This window comes from Bufo bufo, chromosome 2, assembly GCF_905171765.1.
Source record: "Bufo bufo chromosome 2, aBufBuf1.1, whole genome shotgun sequence".
Classification (NCBI taxonomy): Eukaryota; Metazoa; Chordata; class Amphibia; order Anura; family Bufonidae; genus Bufo; species Bufo bufo.
Window position 1 is genome coordinate 782386966 of NC_053390.1, and position 25848 is coordinate 782412813.

Genomic DNA, 25848 nt, shown 5'->3' on the forward strand with positions numbered 1-25848 from the left:
CTTTTTACTCCAGTCTCTTTGTACTCCATTCGTCTCTAGACCGAAGTTCACACAGCTTGGCCACACAGGGAAGTCCTTTAGTATCTCCACACACGTCTTACACAACACAGAACTTGTTTTCTATCTTGACAATTGTAATGACCGGCGTCACGCAAAGGGAGGGAAATGAGAAGGCCCTGTCCAAGGGAGAGGGAAAGGTGGTGATCCCTGACTCACCTTGAGGCTGGCACCTGACTACCCGTACGCCGATCACGTGCCTAAACCCTGGCTTTCCCTAAGATGAGCCCTACGTAGTGAACGGGGCGGTGGGATCACTAGTCCGCACCACTGACACTAAAAGGAAAACACCAAGGAGAGGACAGACAATACAGACAAACATATAATCCCAGGTGGGCGACCACAGCAGACAACAAAAGCCCAACAGGGATCCGGAGGGTAACGTTCTGGAACAACAACCAGGAAACACAGTTACACAGCTCCAGTGGGTCAGTATAGAAGTCCAGGCAGGAAGCTCTACAGGGAGTGCAGAATTATTAGGCAAATGAGTATTTTGACCACATCATCCTCTTTATGCATGTTGTCTTACTCCAAGCTGTATAGGCTCGAAAGCCTACTACCAATTAAGCATATTAGGTGATGTGCATCTCTGTAATGAGAAGGGGTGTGGTCTAATGACATCAACACCCTATATCAGGTGTGCATAATTATTAGGCAACTTCCTTTCCTTTGGCAAAATGGGTCAAAAGAAGGACTTGACAGGCTCAGAAAAGTCAAAAATAGTGAGATATCTTGCAGAGGGATGCAACACTCTTAAAATTGCAAAGCTTCTGAAGCGTGATCATCGAACAATCAAGCGTTTCATTCAAAATAGTCAACAGGGTCGCAAGAAGCGTGTGGAAAAACCAAGGTGCCCATGAACTGAGAAAAGTCAAGCGTGCAGCTGCCAAGATGCCACTTGCCACCAGTTTGGCCATATTTCAGAGCTGCAACATCACTAGAGTGCCCAAAAGCACAAGGTGTGCAATACTCAGAGACATGGCCAAGGTAAGAAAGGCTGAAAGACGACCACCACTGAACAAGACACACAAGCTGAAACGTCAAGACTGGGCCAAGAAATATCTCAAGACTGATTTTTCTAAGGTTTTATGGACTGATGAAATGAGAGTGAGTCTTGATGGGCCAGATGGATGGGCCCGTGGCTGGATTGGTAAAGGGCAGAGAGCTCCAGTCCGACTCAGATGCCAGCAAGGTGGAGGTGGAGTACTGGTTTGGGCTGGTATCATCAAAGATGAGCTTGTGGGGCCTTTTCGGGTTGAGGATGGAGTCAAGCTCAACTCCCAGTCCTACTGCCAGTTTCTGGAAGACACCTTCTTCAAGCAGTGGTACAGGAAGAAGTCTGCATCCTTCAAGAAAAACATGATTTTCATGCAGGACAATGCTCCATCACACGCGTCCAAGTACTCCACAGCGTGGCTGGCAAGAAAGGGTATAAAAAAAGAAAATCTAATGACATGGCCTCCTTGTTCACCTGATCTGAACCCCATTGAGAACCTGTGGTCCATCATCAAATGTGAGATTTACAAGGAGGGAAAACAGTACACCTCTCTGAACAGTGTCTGGGAGGCTGTGGTTGCTGTTGCACGCAATGTTGATGGTGAACAGATCAAAACACTGACAGAATCCATGGATGGCAGGCTTTTGAGTGTCCTTGCAAAGAAAGGTGGCTATATTGGTCACTGATTTGTTTTTGTTTAGTTTTTGAATGTCAGAAATGTATATTTGTGAATGTTGAGATGTTATATTGGTTTCACTGGTAAAAATAAATAATTGAAATGGGTATATATTTGTTTTTTGTTAAGTTGCCTAATAATTATGCACAGTAATAGTCACCTGCACACACAGATATCCCCCTAAAATAGCTAAAACGAAAAACAAACTAAAAACTACTTCCAAAAATATTCAGCTTTGATATTAATGAGTTTTTTGGGTTCATTGAGAACATGGTTGTTGTTCAATAATAAAATTAATCCTCAAAAATACAACTTGCCTAATAATTCTGCACTCCCTGTATATCTGGCAACCAGAGAAGTGAGAGATGGGAATATAAGGAGGTTTGGATTGCTGGACAAGAAACAGCTGAGGAGGAGAAGCTACGGATCCCTGAATGAGCCAAAAAGGATTGCAAGGCAAACCCAGAAAGCTGCCATTAAAAAACAGCACTGTCTTTAGACATAGAGCGCACAGCCACCCGCTGCAATTTCCTGACCCCGGGTATAACGGAGTCAGACGTGGCTCTTGACACCCTCGTGACAGTACCCCCCCCTTCCACGAGGGGCCTCCGGACACTTAGGACTAGGTCTCTCAGGATGAGAGGCATGAAAAACCCGAACTAACCTGTCGGCGTTTACCTCAGACGCTGGAACCCACATTCTTTCCTCGGGACCGTAACCCCTCCAATGCATCAGATATTGAAGAGAGCGGCGGACCCGACGAGAATCAACAATTTTGGATATTTGAAACTCTAGATTACCATCCACAATAACAGGAGGGGGTGGCAGCGGTGATGGTTCTAGAGGTGGAACATACTTTTTGAGTAACGACTTACGGAAGACGTTATGAATTTTAAAAGTCTGAGGTAGCTCCAGGCGAAAAGCCACGGCGTTAATGATGGCTACTATTTTATAAGGACCAATAAACCTAGGACCCAGTTTCCAAGAGGGAACCTTTAATTTAATATTCCTAGTAGATAACCACACATAGTCATTCACTCCTAGGTCCGGACCTGGCGACCGTTTTTTATCAGCCATGCATTTATATTTACCTCCCATATTTTTCAAATTAGCTTGCACTTTCTGCCATACAGATGAAAGAGATGACGAAAACCGTTCCTCTTCGGGAACCCCATAAGACCCCCCCTCTTTGAAAGTACAGAATTGGGGATGAAAACTATATGCACCAAGAAATGGTGACTTGCCAGTAGATTCCTGACGGCGATTATTTATGGCAAACTCGGCTAACGGTAAATATGACGACCACACCTCTTGGTTTTCAGACACAAAACATCTTAGATATGTCTCAAGGTTTTGGTTGGTACGCTCAGTCTGTCCATTCGACTGAGGATGGAAAGCTGAGGAAAAGGACAAGTGTACCCCCAAACGGGAACAAAAAGCTTTCCAAAATTTAGAAATAAACTGGGTTCCCCGATCCGAAACAACATCGGAGGGGACCCCGTGAAGCTTCACGATTTCACTGATGAATACCTGAGCAAGAGTCTTAGCATTAGGTAGTGCGGGTAACGCAATGAAGTGTACCATTTTGCTAAACCTGTCCACTACTACCAAGATAACTGTTTTACACGCAGGCAAAGGTAGGTCAGTGATAAAATCCATTGACAGATGTGTCGATGGCCTATTGGGAATGACAAGTGGCAATAAAGACCCTGCAGGACGTGTATGAGAGACTTTCGCGCGCGCACAAGTAGAACAAGAAGACATAAAATCCTGACGCAACCTTGGCCACCAAAAACGACGAGACAATAGCTCCAAGGTTGCTTTACTACCGGGTGCCCAGCAAGTGCCGAATTATGAAGTTCCTTTAATAATTCGAGACGCAGGTTTAACGGTACAAACAATTTCTCAAAACTACTTTAAACTGCCCAACAGCCTCATTTACATACAATAAGATACCTAGAGGACTCTGGTACAAGGAAGGGTGGGGCCAGACAATAGCAAGGGCTGATGGGAGATTGAGGAAGGACAGAGCAGCTGGTTTAAACCGGTGTCCCTGCGACAACACATTGCTGGGGAAACAATGGGACAGGAAAAAGGGGGAGGAGAAGAGGCACAGAACAACAATGCCTGTAACATAGCAAACTTTACAGCCAGGGCAAGATATATACAGTCCACAACACACAGCAATACAATTTAACCGAACCCATAATAACATACATAATATTAAAGACAGCCTGAATGCAATCTGCTACACAGTCTTAAAGGGGCATTGTTCCTAAAAGTCATAATATGTCCACGGATGGCCATTAAAGGGCCAGTAGCAGCAATATAAAAGACCACATGCCCAAATATTGCATTCAAACATACCAATTTACCAGGGGCCATAGTCAGCAGGTAGGAGGCGGGCAGCCAGGCCTCTCCAATGCCCAGTGGCGAGGCGGGTTCCACCATATTTCTCCCCTTTCCCATTGAGACTATCCAGACTCCAGACCTCCAGTCGGTCTGGGGCTCTGATAGTCAGCCGGCCTTTCTCCAAGGGTGTAGTTGTCCCTATGGCCCCCTGCCACTTGTGCCCAGTTGTAGATCCATGGCTTGGGGGGAAGGTAACCAGGGTGCCCTCTCCCCTGGTTGAACAAAGCTGTTGCTGGGGGGAAGGGGTAACAGGCTCCTCTCTCTGCGACACCCTCCCTTGTTGTAGGGGAAAACAGACTGCCTCTCCTTCCAATACATTGTCCTGTTGTTGTGGACCAGGACAGACTGTCCATATCCCCAGTGGTGCAGGTACAGAGACTACGGTCCCATCTGCACTGTTGTGGGGCTTACTGTCTCCCCTTGGTGTGCTAGGCAAACCGCTGGGGCTACTTGGGGAACAGCGGCCAGCGGTGTTCTGCACTGATGCCAGCACTTCTGCTGGGGCGAGGGGGGTACAAGCCAGTCCTGTAACAAGGGGGTCGGTGGAGCAGAGGCTAGCGGCTCTCTGCCCTGATGCCAGCTATTCTGCTGGGGTGAGGGGGGTGCAAGCCAGCCCTGTAACAAGGGGGTCGGTGGAGCAGAGGCTAGCGGCGCTCTGCCCGTTTGCCAGCTCTTCTGCTGGAGGGACTGGAGTACAGTCCTGCTGGGTAGTAAGGGGACAAGTAGGGCAGAGGCCAGCGGCGCTCTGCCCAGATGCCAGCTCTTCTGCTGGGAGGGGGCCAGAGGGGGCTAATGACTCCTCTACTGACCCCAGTACCTGGTTTGGAGTTGGCTGTGGAGGGGAGGGGTTGCTTACCTCCTCCTCCTGGTACTGCTGCTGTTGGGGAGAGAGACCGACTGTCTCCCCTCCCTGTAAAGCACACTGCCGCTGTGGAGTGAGACCGGCTGTCTCCACTCCCTGTAGTTCACACTGCCGCTGGGGAGTGAAACCGGCTGTCTCCCCTCCCTGTACAGCACTCTGCCGCTGGGAAGGAAGGACGACACACTTCTCTCCCTGTATTACCCCCATCTGGAGTTGGAGATCTGGGCCGGCTGCCCAGTATCCTTGTAGGGCCGGTAAAGAGATCTCGGTCCCATCTCCACCTGCCAACTGTGGGTCTTCCCAGGACCAGTCTGTGAGGTCCCTCAACATTTGCGAGTAAGGACCACCTGCGTCCACACCTGGCAACTCCGACTGCTGCTGAGGGTCTGGGCCAGCTGCCCAGCATCCCGGTGGAGAGACCTCGGTCCCGTCTCCACCTGCCTGTTGTGGTTCCTCACAGGACCAGTCTATGAGGACCCCTACTTCGGGTTCCTCTGGCCGCCTCAAGGAGAGACTGCTAACCTCCTCGGATGCAGCCTCTGCTCGGCTGCTGTAACACTCCTTCCGCTGGGCAATTTCTCTCTCTTTCGCCAGTCGGAATTCGCGTTCCATCCTTGCGTGTCGCTTGGCTGTGACCTGGTTCCAGATGGCCTGGCATATATCCATGGACACATTATCTCCATACTGGGCCACTCGCTGCCTCACCTCGGCCAGCCAGTCATCTTCAGAGCCTTCCATACTTGTCTGCTCCAAGTCGCTGGATACCTCTGCTCCCAGGGGCGCTGCACGAGTGCTAGCATTTGCCCTCAATTTGTAACTCCACACGTTACCGGTGTCTCTGAGCTGCTTCTCCTCGCACTAGGACGCCATCCCACTGCTTGCCACCAATGTAAAGGATCACCTGGCACCCGACTGAGTACCTCCGTTGACGATGCTCCTAGCGTTTTCCTGAGGGTTCCAAGCACTCTGGCAGACACCACAATCACAGAACCGAAGAAGCATATAAATCCTCTTCAAGCATATGAATGCTGTAGGCAGTTGAATAGGAAACCATACGAATAGGTTTACACTCCTAGCAGTCAAACTGGGAAAGCATACAATAAATCCTCCCCCAAGAATGAGACGACACTTCACCTTGAGGGTTAAAACAGGAACTCACTTTATTTAGACACAGCACACCTACTTTAAACTCCCCAACAGCCTCATTTACATACAATAGGGTAGCTAGAGGACTCTGGTACAAGGAAGGGTGGGGCCAGACAATAGCAAGGGCTGATGGGAGATTGAGGAGGGACAGAGCAGCTGGTTTAAACATAGTTGACTGGCTAACACAGGACACCCAATCTTCTACCGCTTCCGCTTGGAACCTTGACGCACCATCCTCCTCCAGCTCAGCTTCGGGCACCTCTCAAGTTACTACTCGCCCGCCTGCCTTCACCACCAACACTAGCACCACAGCCGCTTCACTTGATCTGTCAGAGGAGTTATTTACACATCAGTTGGAAGAAATGAGTGATGCGCAACCATTATTGCCAGAGGATGTAGATAACAGGGATATATCTCAGTCAGGCAGCATTACACACATGGACGTACGGTGTGATGATGATGATGATAATGTTGTACCCGCTGCTGCTTCCTTTGCTGAGTTGTCAGATACAAGTGAAGCCGTTGATGATGACGATGTGTCTGTGGATGTCACGTGGGTGCCCGCTCGAAGAGAAGAAGAACAGGGGGAAAGTTCAGATGGGGAGACAGAGAGGAGGAGGAGATGAGTTGGAAGCAGAGGGAGGTTGTCGCAAGGAGCTAGTGGCACAGTCAGACAGCATGCATCGGCACCCGGGGTCAGCCAGACAGCACGCCAATCAATGCATGCTGTTGCCACCACCAGAATGACGGCATTGCAGAGATCAGCAGTGTGGCATTTTTTTTGTGTGTCTGCCTCTGACACCAGCGATGCCATTTGCAACCTGTGCCAAAAGAAACTGAGTCGTGGGAAGTCCAACACCCACCTAGGTACAACTGCTTTGCGAAGGCACATGATCTCAAATCACAAATGCCTATGGGATCAACACATGAGTACATGCAGCACACAAATTCAAAGTCGCCATCCTCCTCCTGGTCCAGCATCTTCAGCCACGTCAACCACTGCTGTCCTCCTTGCCCCCTCTCAACCATCCGCCACTCCGTCTCTCGCCTTGAGAAGTTCCTGCTCATCTGCCCACAGTCAGGTGTCTGTCAAGGACATGTTTAAGCATAAGAAACCAATGTCACAAAGTCACCCCCTTGCCCGGCGTCTGACAGCTGGCTTGTCGGAACTCTTAGCCCACTAGCTTTTACCATACAAGCTGGTGGAGTTTGAGGCCTTCCAAAAATTTGTAGCTATTGGGACACCGCAGTGGAAGGTCCCCGGCCGAAATTTCTTTGCACAAAAGGCAATCCCCAACCTGGACTCGATTGTGCAAAAGGAAGTAATGGCATGTCTGGCACACAGTGTTGGGGCAAGGGTCCATCTGATCACTGATACCTGGTCTGCAAAGCACGGTCAGGGCAGGTATATCACCTACACTGTGCATTGGGTAAACCTGCTGACGGCTGCCAAGCATGGAATGCGTGGCTCTGCAGAGGAGTTGGTGACACTGCCACGACTTGCAGGCAGGCCTGCTGCCACCTCCTCTACTCCTCCTACTCCATCCTCTTCCATAACCTCCTCGGCTGAGTCCTCTTCTGCTGCTGCGTCTTGCTCCACATCAACGGCACCCCCCCAGCTCCCCAGGGGCTATTCCACATCCCGGATACGACAGTGTCACGCCGTTTTGGGGTTGACTTGCCTGAAAGCAGAGAGTCACACCGGACCAGCACTCCTGTCCGCCCTGAACGCACATGGATCAGTGGCTGACTCCGCACCAACTGGAGATCGGCAAAGTGGTGTGTGACAACGGAAGCAATTTGTTGGCGGCATTGAATTTGGGCAAGTTGACACATGTGCCGTGCATGGCACATGTGTTGAATCTGATTGTACAACACTTTGTGCATAAGTACTCAGGCTTACAGGACGTCCTTAAGTAGGCCAGGAAGGTGTGTGGCCATTTCAGGCGTTCCTACACGGCCATGGCGCACTTTTCAGATATCCAGCGGCGAAACAACATGCCAGAGAGGCGCTTGATTTGCGACAGCCCAACACGTTGCAATTCAACACTCCTAATGTTTGACCGCCTGCTCCAACAAGAAAAAGCCGTCAACGAGTATTTGTATGACCAGGGTGCTAGGACAGCCTTTGCGGAGCTGGGATTTTTTTTGCCACGTTAATGGGCGCTCATGCGCAATGCCTGTAGGCTCATGCGTCCTTCTGAGGAGGTGACAAACCTAGTCAGTCGCACCGAAGGCACCATCAGCGACATCATCACATTTGTTTTCTTCCTGGAGCGTGCCCTGCGAAGACTGCTGGATCAGGCCGTAGATGAGCGTGAAGAGGAAGAGGAAGAGTTGTGGTCACCATCACCACCAGAAACAGCCTTATCAGCATCGCTTTCTGGACCTGCGGCAACGCTGGAAGAGGAGTGTGAGGAAGATGAGTCAGAGGAGGAATGTGGCTTTGAGGAGGAGGAGAAAGACCAACCACAGCAGGCATCCCAGGGAGCTCGTTGTCACCTAGCTGGTACTTGTGATGTTGTACGTGGCTGGGGGGAAGAACAGACTTTCAGTGAGATCACTGAGGACGAGGAATGGGACATGAGTAGCTCGGCATCCAAACTTGTGCAAATGGGGTCTTTCATGCTGTCGTGCCTGTTGAGGGACCCTTGTATAAAAAAGCTGAAGTAGAACGACCTGTACTGGGTGGCCACGCTACTAGACCCCCAGTATAAGCAGAAAGTGCCTGAAATGTTACCGAATTACCGCAAGTCGGAAAGGATGCAGCAGTTCCAAAATAAATTAAAAAGTATGCTTTACACAGCGTATAAGGGTGATGTCACAGCACAACGGGAATCTAACAGGGGAAGAGGTGAAAGTAATCCTCCTACCACGACCACGCCGGCAAGGACAGGACGCTTTACAGACGTGATGTTGATGGAGGACATGCAGAGCTTTTTAAGTCCTACGCATCGCCACAGCCCTTCGGGGTCCACCCTCAGAGAACGGCTCGACCGACAGGTAGCAGACTACCTCGCCTTAACTGCAGATATCGACACTCTGAGGAGCGATGAACCCCTTGACTACTGGGTGTGCAGGCTTGACCTGTGGCCTGAGCTATCCCAATTTGCAATAGAACTTCTGGCCTGCCCCGCTTCAAGTGTCCTGTCAGAAAGGACCTTCAGCGCAGCAGGAGGTATTGTCACTGAGAAGAGAAGTCGCCTAGGTAAAAAAAGTCTAGATTACCTCACCTTTATTAAGATGAATGAGGCATGGATCCCGAAGGGACTGACAGTGGGCAATACATTTGACTAATAAAGGCCTGGTGATGAGATGAGCTGCCTTGGGCTAAAAATGGTCCACACGCTGCTGTATTTTATCTCTGCACTAGAGGGAGATAGAGAGCCCCTAGTATAAATGTTCAGGCCCAGACAGGGAGGGGTCAGAAGTCTGTAGTCAGGAGTCTGTGGACACAGAAGTGAGAGGGCACCAGCCAGAGATATGCTGAGGGCCTCCTCCTGACATGCAGCTGGACAGTCCAGGCTGCTAGCTGCTACCAGGAGGCTAGTGAAGAACTCTAGCCTGCCTGTTGATAAAGTGAGCCACCGTTAGCTCAGAGGATTACCCCAAGAGAAGAGATGTACCTTCTGGGAGAAACACTGCGGCCACCTGCATATGAAGCAAGGACAGTACAACCAGCTCAGATAAGTAAGCTGATGGGCAGAGGTACTATAAAATAGAAGCAAGGGTCAATACGGGAGGAAGATTATTTTACCAAGGATTAAAGCCAGCATTTAGGCATCCGGGCCTTGGGATACAGCCAGCCAGAATAGCTGTGGAGATAGTGCAGCCGGGGCTGTGAAGCATTAACTGTGTACCCTCCAAGTATCTTGCATACCTGCCATTATTGAAAGTAAGCCTGCTTGTGGAATATATGATAAAAGGGACTGCATCATTACCAACTGTATGTACAAAGTTTGGACTGTTTTAAGTAAAGCAACGTTTGGTTCATCATACCATCTGTGTACCTCAATTACTACTCCTATAAATTGGTGTGCCACCTTTACAGGCACTGGCTTTACGATCCTTAAAGAGACCTTGCCCCAGGCACTCAAAATACCTGTAACATCAAGGGCACCTCAGCCACCATCAGGCCTGGTCCCTACATTCAAAGGGTGCCCCAGAGGAACTTGTGTCTACCTCTCCTTCACTGCCGCATGCCTGCCCAGGGTTCTCCAATACAGTGAGTAACCCTCGATTGCCCATAACCGTGACCTCACTTCGCAAAACCCTGCAGGTCTGGCGTGCTGCACAATTCCCCTTCGTGATCATTACCTTGTTGTGGTGAAGGGGCTTGCGTATTACAATGAAGCGACCACCTCTATGAGTGTGTTGGCAATGGCAATGTTGGCACACCACAGATGATAAGGTCGTTGCTTTATTGTGAACAGACCAAAAGTGATCAGCTGGATAATTTTGCATAGAAAAAACATTCATTTTCTTTGTGATCATCTAAGGCAGTGCTTCTCAAATAGTGGGGCGCGCCCCCCAGGGCTCCGTAAAGGGGGGCTCGTTCAGGGCCGGCCTTTGGGGTGTGCGGGCTGGGCGCCGGGCGGCCGACAGCTCGCAGTGTAATATGCGGCAGGGAGATGAGCGCTTCCATTGTGGAAGCGCTCATCTCCCTTCCTCTGATCAGAGGCCGGCGCAGGCGCTGGACGCAATGTACAGAGCGGGGGCCGGGGGAGGGACTGGGAGGAGGAGCTGGGGGCCGGCAATAGCGGTGGGGCGGTGCGGTCACTGTACTATAGCCCCACCGCTCCCTCCGGTATACTAATATAAAATGTATTATTTAATGAAAAGTTATTAAACATGTCCCCCTCACTCCTAATAGTACCGTATATCCGAATTTCTTCTGTATAATGCCGGCAGGCAGGCCGGGCGGCCGGCGCGTTCCTCAGTGATGTCACGTGCCTGCGCCGCCTGCTTTATGAATGAAGCAGGCGGCGCAGACAAGTGACGTCACTGAGGGACGCGCCGGCCGCCCGGCCCGCCTGCCGGCATTATACAGAAGAAATTCGGATATACGGTACTATTAGGAGTGAGGGGGGCATGTTTAATGACTTTAAACGGCGGCGGCGGGCACACGGTATCTGTGGATGCCACAGTTAAGGGGTGGGGGTCTGTGGATGGCACTGTTATGGGGTGGGGGGTCTGTGGATGGCACATATATAACAGTGCCAGCCACAGATCCCCCTGTAACAGTGCCAGCCACAGATCCCCCCCATAATAAGGTGATCATTAAAGCCTACTAGGCCAACAATGGGCCCACACTGCAGAATCATTGTTTTCTGGGTCACTTAACTGTCACTGAACTACCTCAGCACGACCATAGGCTTTGAATAACCCCCATCGCCTGCAATCTCCCAAACGTGCGCACGAGCACAGTCATCACTACACCAAGATTGACGCATAGAGGTATAAAATTGATGTCATGAGTGTGTCAACTATTAACAACTCTTTGCGGTTGTCTAAAATCGATTCCATACACGTCCCCTGATAGGGGACGTAACAGGGATTAAACTGATAGGAATAGTACTACTTAACACACCACTCATATCTGGTGGCACAGTACATTGCACGGCGCACGCGCAGTGCCCCAAATTGGAACTAGGAGGACCAACCAAGCATCTTTTTCCATCTCCCGGTTCCTAAAATCTATTTCATACACTGGCCCCTGATAGGGGACGTAACAGGGATTAAACTGATAGGAATAGTACTACTTAACACACCTAATTATAAAAATAATAATAGGGGATGTAACAGGGATTAAACTGATAGGAATAGTACTACTTAACACACCACTCATATCTGGTGGCACAGTACATTGCACGGCGCACGTGCAGTGCCCCAAATTGGAAGTAAGAGGACCAACCAAGCATCTTTTTCCATCTCCCGGTTCCTAAAATCTATTCCATACACGCCCCTGATAGGGGACGTAACAGGGATTAAACTGATAGGAATAGTACTACTTAAACACACCACTCATATTGGGATTGCACAGTACATTACACGGCGCCCGCGCTGTGCCCCAAATTGGAAGTAAGAGGACCGACCAAGCATCTTTTTCCATCTCCCAGTTCCTAAAATCTATTCCATACACGTCCCCTGATAGGGGACGTAACAGGGATTAAACTGATAGGAATAGTACTACTTAAACACACCACTTATATCTGGTGGCACAGTACATTGCAAGGCATACGCGCAGTGCCCCAAATTGGAAGTAAGAGGACCGACCAAGCATCTTTTTCTATCTCCCGGTTCCTAAAATCTATTCCATACACCGGCCCCTGATAGGGGACAAAACTGAGATTAAACTGTTAAGAACAGATTTTTTTTAATTTAAAAAAAAGAGGACAGCCTCTGCGGAGCTGGGTATTTTTTGGCCGTGTTACTGAACGCTCATGCACAATGGCTGTAGGCTCATGCGTCCTTTTGCGGAGGTGACAAACCTGGTCATTCAAATCCAAGGCAACATCATCGAGCTCATCCCATATGCGTTTTTTCTGAAGCATGCCCTGCGAAGAGTGCTGGATCAGGCCGTAGATGAGCATGAAGAGGAAGAGTTGTGGTCACCATCACCACCAGAAGCAGCCTTGTCGTCGTCGATTGCTGGACCTGCGGCAACGCAGAGAGAGGAGTCTGAAGAAGAGGAGTCAGAGGAGGAAGGTGGCTTTGAGGAGGTGGAAGACCAACCACAGCAGGCGTCCCAGGGGGCTTGTTGTCACCTTTCGGGGACCCTTGGTGTTGTACGTGGCTGGGTGGAGGAAGAGACCTTCAATGACGTCAGTGAGGACAAGCAATGGGACATGGCTAGCTTGGTATCCAACCTTGTGCAAATGGGGAGTTTGCAGTTGTGCAAATGGACTGTTTTCGGTTGTTTGCGGTGCGTTAAACGGGGAGTTTGGTCTGTCACTGTGAAGCGGGTGTAACCCTTACACTACCTGATCGATACAACATCATGCCTGATGTTTTAAAGCACGTTATTCCAAACAATTTAGGAATGTTAGGTGATTTATGCCCTTTATGGATTAAAACCCGACTCTGCGTCAACTATTTAATTTTCCATGGGAGTTTTGCCATGGATCCAAATCTGGCATGCCACAGTCCAGGTGTTAGTCCCCTTGAAACAACTTTTCCATCACTATTGTGGCCAGAAAGAGTCCCTGTGGGTTTTAAAATTCGCCTGCTCATTGAAGTCTATGGCAGGTTCGCCCGGTTCGCCAGTTTGCGAACATTTGCGAAAATTCACGAACGGAAATTTTTATGTTCGCGACATCTCTAGTGTGGAGGTGACAGCAGCATCAGGAGACTACAAAGTGGCAAGGTGACATAGTGTGGAGGTGGCAGGAGCATCAGGAGACCATAGCGTGGAAAGGTGACATAGAGTGGAGGTGAAAGCAGCATCAGGAGACCACAGAGTGGCGAGGTGACATTGTTTGGAGGTGGCAGGAGCATCAGGAGACCACAGAGTGACCCGGTGACAAAGTAGGGAGGTGGCAGCAACATCAGGATACTACAGAGTGGCAAGGTGACATAGTGTGGAGGTGGCAGGAGCATCAGGAGACCACAGAGTGACCCGGTGACAGAGTGGGGAGGTGTCAGCACCATCAGAAGACCACAGAGTTGCAAGGTAACATAGTGTGGAGGTGACAGCAGCATCAAGAGACCCCAGAGTGGCAAGGTGACATAGTTTGGAGGTGGCAGGAGCATCAGGAGACCACAGAGTGGCAAGGTGACATAGTGTGGAGGTGACAGCAAGATCAGGAGACCACAGAGTGACCAGGTGACAAAGTGGGGAGGTAGCAGCAGCAACAGGAGACCACAGAGTGGCAAGGTGACATAGTGTGGAGGTGGCAGCAGCATCAGGAGACCACAGAGTGACCCAGTGACAAAGTGGGGATGTGGCAGCAGCATCAGGAACCATATAGTGGCAAGGTGACAGAGTGTGGAGGTGACAGCAGCATCAGGAGACCACAGATTTATCCGGTGACAGAGTGGGGAGGTGGATGGCAATACGAGTACCAGCTGAAGATGGTGCATGAAATAAGGAGAACTTGGCATCAGATGTGTGGCATCAGGCGGGTGGCAGCATCAGAATATTAGCTGAGGCAGGTAGCCAGAAGAAACCGGTCTCTTTTGTCAAAATGTTGGTGTGTCACCATGGATGATCTAGTCTGATGCATCAGGCATTGGTGGGTGAAAATCCTGGCTGATCCACACCTGATTCATGTTGACAAAGGTCAGTCTCTCCACATTTTGGGTGGACAGGCGAGTTCTTCTTGGGGAAACTATGGCCCCTGCCGCACTAAACACCCGCTCTGATGCCACACTACTGGCCGGGCAGGACAGCTTTTCTAGGGAAAACTCTGCTAGTTGCGGCCCCAAATCCAGATTGACTGCCCAGTAGTCCAGCGGATCTTCAATGTGGGGTGGCAGGGTATTGTCAAAGTATTCCACCACCTGCTGGTTCAGGACCTGCTCCAGGTCTAGCTGCTGCTGCTGGTGAGTAGTTTCTTCACTAGGCGGGTAAAGAAAGCTGCTCATCAGTGACTCTAAACTCAAGTTGCTGCTGATGGAGCTGGAACTGCTCCTACCCCCCCACCCTGCCACAGTAGCCATGGCAGAGAAACGGGAGCGCAGAGGGCCCCCCGGTCAGACCTAAGAGGATGGACGCAGATAGGCTGCGGCTAACTCACTACATAGGATGTCTCTATAGTAGTTCAGTTTATCCTCCCTCTCAGCGGGTGTAAAAAAAGGCCCCCATTTTGGACCAGTAGAGAGGGTCCAACAAGGTGGAGAACCAGAAGTCATCCCTCTTCTGAATGGTGACAATTCGGCTTTCACTATGCAAGCAAGTGAGCATGCATCGGGCCATTTGTGCAAGTGACTCGGAGGGACTCCCTGCCTTCATCTCCACTGCATACTGCATCTTCCTTATCACCCTGTAGCTCTTCTGGCTGATCCTGCTCCTCCTCTCCTGTCACCTGTGTAGAAAAACCACCCATTTCGCTACACATCCTCCTCCTCCGCTACCTCCTCCACTTCATGTGGCCATGAGATCTAGGCGCTACATCTCCAGTCCCCTGACCAGCCAGATTTACCAGGATCTGTTCCAGGACATGAAGCAGTGGAATGACGTTGTTAATCCCGTGGTCCTTGCGACTGACAAATAACTTGGCCTCCTCAAAGGGCCTGAGCAAATGGCAGGTGTCACGCATGAGCTGCCACTGGCTGACATCGAAGTTACACAGAGGAGTACTCCTGTCTGCTTGGATCATCAAGAAATCGTATATGGCCTTTCTTTGTTCGTATAGTCGGTCCAACTATATGGAGAGTGGAATTCCAACGGGTGGAAACGTCGCATATCAGCCTATGTTGGGGGATTCCGTTCTGCCGCTGCAGCTCAAGGAGGGTGTGCTTTGCGGTGTACGAGTGGCTGAAGTGCATGCAAAGTTTCCTGGCCATTTTTAGGATGTCTTGCAAATGCGTGGAAGACTTCAGGAACCACTTGACAACACGATTGAACACTTGTGCCATGCAGGGCACATGGCTCAGCCCTCCTTGATGCAGCGCCGACACCATGTTCTTCCCATTGTCGGTCACCATGGTTTTGATTTTGAGTTGTCGCAAAGAAAGCCAGGATTCGATTTCTTGATAAAGGACATGGAGCAGTTCCTTCCATGTGTGACTCGGTTCGCCCAGGCAAACGAGGTGCAGAACAGCGTGACACGGCTATGCCCTGCACATGTGGTATGCTGGAGGGGAACTGTGAATTGTCCCTGTAGTGAAGGCTGAGGACACAGTGGAGGATGAGGAGGCAGAGACGGACATTGTCGCTGGACCAATGGCGTGACAACGTGGAGGCAGAAGAGGCGTCACCTGGCCAAGTTGCTGTGCAGGAACCACATTCACCCAGTGGGCCATTAAGGACATGTATTGTCCCTGACTGTAGTTACAGCTCCACATGTCGGCGCTGCCATGCACTTTGGCAGACACCGACAGGTCAAGGACTGGCCCACCTTCTGTTCTGCATGTGTGTGCAGGGCTGGTACTGCCTTTTTGTCAAAGAAATTATAGCTTGGGACTCTCCACCTCGGCTCGGCACAAGCCATCAGTTCTCTGAAAGGTGCAGAGTCCACCACTTCGAAAGGGAGAGACTGCAGCACTAGCAACTTGGACAGAAGCACATTCAGCTTCTGTGGCGTTGGATGAGTGCACGCATACTGTTGTCTCTTGGCAATCACTTTGATTGCTGACGGAATGACTGACGAGGAGTAGGAGGAGCAGGAGCATCAGGACCAGCAGATGATGGGAAGGACAGACAGCTCCCTTCAGCTGAGGTAGTGGAGCCTTGACTGCCTGAAACCGGGTGCGCTCCACTGGATGATGCAGCGGTTGCTGCGGCAGGCTGGACCACCACATAGGAGCCACGGTTCTCCCAGACCACTTTATGGTGACGCTGCATATGTTGACGCATGGGCCGTGGTGCCTCTGGCTGAGGGAACAGAAAAGGACAGAGGCAGGTTGAGGACAGGTGAGGGCACAGGGCCATGTCAACTAAGGGTTGTGTCTGACAACCCACCGACTCTTGGCTGGGGGTGTCTGATGTCACTTGGGAGGAAGTGGATGACCGAGTCAACCATTCAAGAACACCTGGGTTGCTGGTCAAGACACGACCGCTAGATGACATCGGGAGCTCAGGCCTCTCACTGTGACTCCTGCTGCCACACCCCATTACTCTGATGTGACCTGTGCCTGCGCCAGAAACATTTAGGACTCTGCCACTCCCCAGTGCAGGACCTGGCACTTCTCTGCCTGACATACTGTTAGATCAAATAAATAAATAAATAAAATAGGAAATTAAAACACCCCAAAAAAGTCTGTAATTTTCTCACTTCACCATACAATGGCTAATAAGCTCTTTCCCCCCCCCCCCCCCCACTAATACACGCCAAAAAGGGCTGTAATTTACTCACTTCACCACACAATGGCAAATACTTTTTTTGTGTCTCTAGTACACACAAAAAAGGGCTTTAGAACATATAACTGCACTGCAGAACGGCAAATATATTTTTCTTTTGCCACTAATACAAGACAAAACGGGCTTTAGAACAAATAACTGCACCGCTGAACGGCAAATAGGCCCATATTTTTTTCCACTTATACACTCCATAAAAGGCTTTAGAACATATAACTGCACCGTTGAACGGCAAATATATTTTTCTTTTGCCACTAAAGTACAACAAAAAGGGCTTTAGAACAAATAACTGCACCGCTGAACAGCAAATAAGCCCTTAATTTTTTCCACTTATACACTCCACAAAAAGCTTTAGAACATATAACTGCACTGCTGAATGGCAAATATATTTTTCTTTTTTCCACTTATACACTCCACAAAAGGCTTTAGAACATATAACTGCACCGCTGAACGGAAAATATATTTTTCTTTTTTCCACTTATACACTTCACAAAAGGCTTTAGAACATATTACTGAACCTCTGAATGGCAAATATATTTTTCTTTTTTCCACTTATACACTCCACAAAATGCTTTAGACCATATAACTTCACCGCTGAACAGCAAATATATATTTCTTTTTTCCACTTATACACTTCACAAAAGGCTTTAGAACATATAACTGCACCACTGAATGGCAAATATATTTTTCTTTTGCCACTAATACACAACAAAAAGGGCTTTAGAACATCTAACTGCACTGCTAAACGGCAAATATATTTTTCTTTTGCCACTTATACAGTACCCTCCACAATAGGCTTTAGAACATATAACTGCACCGCTGAATGGCAAATATATTTTAGTTTTGCCACTAATACACGACAAAAAGGACTTTAGAACATATAACTGCACTGCTGAACAGCAAATATATTTTTCTTTAGCCACTAATCCATGACAAAAAGGGCTTTAGAACATTCAACTGCATATTTTTTTTGTGCCACTAATACATGCCATAAAGGGCTGTAATTTTCACACTTCACCACACAACGGCTAATAGGCCCTTTTTCCCCACTAATACAAGCCAAAAATGCTTTAGAACATATAACTGCACCGCACAAGGCCAAATAAGATGAAGAAATACTTCCTTGTAATAAACCCTGTTAAAGGCTGTATCAAACAGCACTTGCACCCCAATAACAAGAACGGTTTGCTGGAATTACAGAGCTGTATATCCCCAGTCAGTGCAGCAAGGTGCAAAAAGATTGTTCCTATTACCCAGGCTGTAACCTCCCCTACTGAACCCTGTTTTACATAAATGCTGTGGAATGATTCCTCCCTATCCTTTCCCTACATCTTGAATAATCTTTCCCTGAAATTCTAAATCGTTTTTTTTAGCACAATGAAGTCTATCTTAGCACTATCCTTATTGCTTGCTGATATCTCTCCCTACACTAAGTACACTGGAAAATGTCAGAATCCAAGATGGCTGAGGCTATTTATAGGGCTGTGACATCACAGGGCTGGCTGGCTGCTGATTGGCTGCATGCATGGCATTATGGGTGATCCCGCGTTCCCAGAGTTCCTTGCTCCATGTCCTCACATGTGCGGCAGCAATTTTAGGAAAAAATGCAATTCGTTACCACGATGCGTGAGGAGATTCGGATTCAGTGTGAATCTAATTTTTCCTGAAATTGTGATCGAATTCCACTTTGTCAACTTCGATTCGCTCATCTCTATTAATAACCACCCTCTGTTTTCTATCACTGAGCCAGTTACTTACCCACATACAGACATTTTCCCCTAGTCTAAACATTCTCATTTTATATACTAACCTTTTATGTGGTACAGTGTCTAATTCTTTGGAGATGTCCAGATATACGACATCCATTGAATTTCCGCGGTCATATCTAGAACTTACCTAGTCATAGAAACTGATTCATGTCAAGTAGTTTGACATGAACGATCCCTGATGAAGCCATGCTGATCTGGCGTTATATGCTTATTTTCATTGAGGTACTCCAAGATAGCATCTCTTAGAAAACCTTCAAACAGTTTACCCACGACAGATGTTAAACTTACTGGACCATAGTTTCCGTGCTCTGTTTTTGAAACTTTTTTGAATATTGGCACCACATTTGCTATGCTCCAATCCTGTGGAATATTCCCTGTCATTATAGAGTCCTTAAATATCAGAAATAGGGGTCTGGCTATTACATTACTTAATTATCTTAGGATACAGGGGTGTATGCCATCTGGTCCTGGCGGTTTATCTATTTTAATCTTTTTAAGACACTGCTGTACTTCTTCCTGGGTCAGACAGGGCACTTTTAATTACGGCACAAAATACCACCCCAGCGAAACCAAATACCACAAAATACTACCACAGGAGCTGCCCCTCTGTAGTGGCCAGGGCCAGCTGCCAATTTATGCATTCCTAGTCAAGTTGCCTAAGGATGGCAACACAGTTAAATTCAGGAGTCAGGAGAGCATCTGTGGCTACTTTCCAGGTCCATACAGCGCCTTGAAAAACTATTCATACCCCTTGAACTTTTCAAAAAAAAATTCACGTTACACCCACAAACTTATTTTATTGGGATTTTATGTGATACACCAACACAAATTAACAAGTATGTGTGAAGTGAAGTGAAAACAAAATGATATTTGGTTTTAAAAATTGTTAATCAATAAAAATGTGGAAAGTGTGGCATTCATTTGTATTCAGCCCCTCTGAGTCAATACTTTGTTGACCACCTTCATCAAAGCATTGCAGTTGCAAGTCTTCTGAGGTATGTCTCTACCAGCTTTGCACATCTAGAGGCTGAAATTTCTGCCCATGCTTCTTTGTAAAATAGCTTGCGCTCAGTCAGATTGGATGGAGAACAGCAATTTTCAAGTCTTGCCACAGATTCTCAATAGAATTTAGGTCTGGATTTTGACGGGGCCATTCTAATGTGATGAGTAAAGTTTTCAAAAATTGGATTCGGCTGCTTTGCCAAACTTCAACCAGAAATTTGATTAGTTAGGAATGACTTTATAACGAATTGTATTCCATTGTATGGAGCAGGCACAATCGTGGTGAATGGTGATCGTGCCGCCCCAGTCATTTAACTCCTCAGATGCCACGTTCACATTCAGGGTTAATCAGGGGTTAAAACAAAAAATACATACTGTCGCGGCCATCTTGATTGAAGAAAACACTGATTCTCACACAAGCTGAAATGTAATGTCAACACGTCATCATGTTGGGCGGGCGCGATGACGGCACCACGCTGAATTGGCGCCTGTCTGCAATCAAATGGATGAGATATGTAATTTTTTTTTACCGCTATTTCAGGAAAAATGTATTTGGTACCGCAAAGCACCGAGAAATGCGGATCAAATTCCACTTTATTAACTTCAATTCGCTCATCACTAATTCTAACACATGAATTTGCTTTGATCTAAACCATTCCATTGTAGCTCTGGCTGGCTGTTTAGGGTCATTTCTTGCTGGAAGGTGAACCTCCACCCGAGTCTGAAGTATTTTGCAGCCTCTACCAGGTTTTCCTCCAAGATTGCCTCGTATTTAGCTCTATCCATCTCTCCATCAACTCTGACCTTGTCCCTGCTGAAGAAAAGCATCTCCACAGCATGATGCTGCCACCACTATGCCTCACGGTGGGCATGGTGTGTTCGGGGTGATGCAGTGTTAGTTTTCCAACACACATAGGATTTTGCATTTAGGCCAAAAAGTTCAACTTTAGTCTCATCTGACCAGAGCACCTTCATCCACATGTTTGCTGTGTCCTTTACCCTACATGGCTTGTGGCAAACTGCAAACAAGACTTTTTATGGCTTGCTTTAAAAACTGGCTTTCTTCTTGCCACTCTCCCATAAAGGCCAGATTTGTAGAGCACACAACTAATAGTTGTCCTGCAGACAGAATCTCCCACCTGAGCTGTAGATCTCTGTAGCTCCTCCAGAGTGACCATGGGCCTCTTGGCTGCTTCTATAATTAGTGCTTGTTGCCTGGGCTGTCAGTCTAGGTGGACAGCCACATCTTGGTAGGTTTGCAGTTGGGCCATACTCCTTCCATATTTGAATTATGGATTAAACAATTCTCTGTGAGATGTTCAGAGCTTGGGATATTTTTTTTATAACCTAACCCTGCTTTACACTTCCCCCCAACTTTAACCCTGCCCTGTTTGGGGTGTTCCTTGGTTTTCATGATGCTGTTTGATCACTAATGTTCTCTAACAAACCTGTGAGGCCTTCACAGAACAGCTGTAGTTATTCTGAGAATACATTACACACAAGTGGACTCTATTTACCAATTAGGTGACTTCTGAAGGCAATTGGTTACATGGGATTTCATGGGCATCAGTGTACAGGGAGACCAATACAAATGAACACAACACTTTTCATATTTTTATTTATTAACATTTTTGAAAATCATGTATCATTTTGTTTTCACTTCACGCTTACTTGAGACTTGTTGGTCTATCACATAAAATCCCAATAAAATATATTCAAGTTTGTGGGTGTAACTTGAAAAAATTTGGAAAAGTTTAAGGGGTATGAATACTTTTTGAAGGCACTGTAAATACTTGATGTTCCAGACGTTAATTAACATTGGGTGCAACAGACCTTTAGTTACCTGGCTGGTGACCATGAGGAGCCCCCTGTGAATCGGCCCACTGGAAAATTTCCCTGTAGGGTTTATGGCCAGTCTGGCTTTGAAATGATCACACTTATGCATAGCTTTTAGAAGAGAAAACCCATTTTCACATCTTACTAGAGCATTCTGGGTTAATAGACTTAGTTCTTTTTTAAGGATGCTCTTCTCTGAGTCACAGTGGAAAGTGGTTACAAAGAGCCTCTCTAGTTCTGAAGGACCTGTCCTGTTCTGCATTACACAGACACCCCATTGATGTGAATGTGTAATGCTTATTTTTTCTCTCTAGAGGCACTGCAGGAAAACTGAACACTCTACATTTTACAAATAATTAATGGACGTCCGAGCAGCAGACAGCTTATTTTCTACCTGTTAGATCCTCCTAACAAGTAGGGATTGTCAACAGCAGAGCACCCCTTATCATGCACCAGTGTGATCATACCATGACCAGGACACAGTTCAACCCTCTGGATTTTAACCACCAGATGTTCCATTCAGTCTTTACAACATAGATCTTGAAAAGATCTCACGCGGCTGTTTCCGTATGTTTGTCCACAAACCATGGATCCACAAAATTCGGACACTTTCTGTGTGCACTCCGCATTTTTTCCGATTAATAGAAAGAGCTATTCTGGTCAACCATACAGACTGGTTCTATAATTTGTAAATGGCCACATGGATCCCCCAAAAAATGCATGTGTGCATGGCCCCATAGAAATGAATGGCCCAGTGTGCTAAAAGCAAAAAATGTGGATAGTATGCGGATGAATAATATGGTTGTGTGCACGAGGCCTAACTGTGAGGAACTGAAGGTACTAAGATATGTTCTCATGTGACATAAGTGTTGCAGATTTACATGCGGCAAATTTATAGCGAAAACTGCAACAAGTTCACAGTGGAATTTCCACCCATGTGGCCATACCCTTAGTAAGTGGCAGACCTTGACTGAGCAGCTTCTTTAAAGGGATTGTCTCATGAAAAACATTAGTGAAATGTTTCTAGGATGTTACTATGGTCAATGGTATCCATCTAGACACTTGAAAAAGGAGCCTACAGAAGAAAAAGTAGCATGGTGCTTTTCTATCACACTTCAACTTTGTCCCAGCAATGAGCAGAGGTGACATTGACGAGACCCCCATCAATCAGACATTGGTGGCATATGGATATTGGTCAGGCTCATATGCACTAATGTCAATGATGAGACTCTACTCCAGTATCTTCCAGTATCTGCCTCACTGCATGGAGACATTTTACACATCCCATGTCTTTCTTTCTCTCATGTAGGTAGCTCCAGAAACAAAAGCAATCATGAAATGGATGAGAAATGTCCCATTTGTTTTATCCGGTAGTCTTCATGGAGGCGATTTAGTTGTCACTTATCCCTATGACTTCTCAAAGCACCCCTTAGAAGAAAAACAGTTTTCACCCACTCCAGATGACAAGGTAAGAAGGAGACATGGAGGGGGTGATATATCATGGGGGCAATTATATATAGACATATTATCAAACATTGCACATTGATAAAATTGTGCCACATCTTTATGAAATACACCCTTGTCTACATATGTCCCTCCATTTATTTTTTTTACACCACTCTCCTACTGCGCCTTTTTTTGTAAGTTTTTAAAAAGTTGCAGTTAATAAATCTGGCATATATCCAATTAATATAGTTAACCAAGCACAATTTTGTCACCCAGTTTTCTAAAGTGGCAAGAGTGGCGTATAGCCACAAAAAGATTCAAATTTTTGCCCAAAAATAGCATGTGCCAAGATTTGCGACCTTTTAACAGCAGAAAGCTGGCACAAATCAAATCATCAATTCCTGCCATTGTGCATCAGGGAATGTGTCACCAGGAAATTCTCAATTAAACCAGGCACAATGCCTTGTAGGGCTGGCTCAGCTGAATATAATGATACCATTCACTTAGCGGTCCATTGCTTCTGTCTGGATAAAAAGTACTTTTAATTGACATGCAAAGGAGCAGTTAAGTGCACCAAAGGCGGGCCCAAGCCTCTCTGTGCACCCCTGCTCTTCCTGTCCCTCCCTCTCCTTCTTGTTTGACAGTTCCAGGTTGCTGCAAAGTCATCTTGCTTGGCCCTGCCAATCAAGAAGAAGAGGAAGGGGCTGGCAAAGGAAGCAGGAGGAGCAAGGGTGCACAGAGTGGCTTGGATCTGCCAAAGTGCACTTAACTGCTCATTTCCATATGGATTAAAAGTATTTTATCCTCAAGAATCAAGTAACAAATCTCTAAGTGAAAGATATCATTACGTTCAGATGATCTAGTCCTACAAGGGTCTGAGCCTGGTTTTTTGGTGAATTTCCTAGTGACAGACTTCAATAAAATCAGGCATCAGAAATCTTTTTGGAGATAATTTATTTATAAGTACAAATATGATCTACATAAAAAAGTTAAGTAACTGGTTAAATACATAATATTCTGTGTTATTGATAGATAGGCTATCAATGCATGATTGGAGGGAATTCAATCGCTGCGTTCCACACGATCAGCAGAATTAAGCAAGCACCATAGCACCACTCGTAAATGTGGCTGTGTCTGGTAATACAGCTGAGTTCTGCTTAACCCCTTGCAGTACACCCAATTCAGGTGCAGCACCAGAAACAGCCACATTTGTATGAATATCAAAGTACCTGAAAAAAACAAAGGGGCCACAGTGTTTCCTTAGAGTAGCTAAGATAGAATAGTATAGGCCACTGATTGGCAGTCCCATTAAAAAGGTTAAAAGGTTAAAACTTTTAACCCCTTAAGCCACCATTCGTTACAAACATTAAGGCATTGTATGGCGCAAACTCACATGCTGAGCTCGCTCCATACACAGTGGGTGTTGGCTGTATAATACAGAAGACACCCGCCAGCAGTGATAGGGATTGAAGATGACTCCAATCCCAGTCATTTAAGCTCTCGGATGCAGCTGTCAATAGCGACTGCGGCATCTGTGAGGCTATACAGATGGAGGGGGCTCCCTCTGCTGGCCAATCATGGGGCGCCGATCAGTTGCTATGAAGGTTGTGAAGGCTCACAGGTTTCTCATTGCAAGCTGCCTGCGCAGCCGATTCTGAGACATGGCTTGACAGGCAGCTTTTAAATATCCCATAGACTGCAATAGTATTCTATTGCAGTCTGTGGTTCAAACAGTCAGAATATGACATGTACAAGTCACTAAGGGGACCTAAAAGTACAGTAAAAAAAAAATCTAAAGTATTTTAATAAATTAAAAAACACAAGTATAATAAAAATTCTAATAATTCCCTTTTCCAATTTCACATATAAAATAAGCAATTAAAAATAGACATAATAGGTATTGTCACTTCTGAAAATATTCAAAATATTAAAATATAACAATATTTATTGTGTGCAATGAATGCCATAACGGAAGAAAATAGCTATTTTGTTGTCTTTTTGTCATGAGGCCCCTCCCCTGTAACCTAAACAAATTGAATAAAAAGTGATCTTGTGATCAACAAGTTATAAGTACCCCCAAAATTATACGGATAAAAACTACAGCTTTCCCCAATGAGCCAAAAAAAAACAAAAAAAAACAACTTCTGACTGAGAATATGGCAATGCAAAGAAGAAAATGTTTTTTAAAGGTTTTTATTGGGTAAAGGTTTTATTAAAGGTTTTTTAAGTAGTAAAATATAATAGAAACTATCTAAATTTGGTTACGCCTTAATCATACTAACCCACAAAATAAGTTTTATCATGTCATTTTTAGTGCACAGTGAACACTGTAAACATAAAACCCAAAAAACAATGGCAGAATCGCCTTTTTATTTTTCAAAATCACCTCAGAAATACAAATTATTGTAAATTAAATGGAGCCATTAAAAACATAACTTTTCTCACAAAAAAACTCCTTATAACTCCATGTGAGCGGAAAACCCCCCCAAAAAAACAATTATGTCTCTTGGAGAGTGTTGAGGAAAAAGGTGAAAACGCAAAAATAAAAATTGTCACTTTGTGGTAAAGCTGTTAGGCTCTATCAGGGTATTCGCTTTTACTTTGGATGTAATTTGAGAAGAAAAC

The 25848-nt window shown here is 46.7% G+C and overlaps 1 protein-coding gene across 1 annotated transcript in view; it reads left to right on the top strand.

Annotated features, from left to right (window-relative positions):
* Nucleotides 1-25848, top strand: part of CPZ (carboxypeptidase Z) — a 154240-nt gene that overhangs the window by 101787 nt on the left and 26605 nt on the right. The window contains exon 7 of the mRNA XM_040419166.1: nucleotides 23087-23245. Within this exon, the coding sequence (XP_040275100.1) occupies nucleotides 23087-23245 (159 nt within the window). The remainder of the gene's footprint in view (nucleotides 1-23086; nucleotides 23246-25848) is intronic.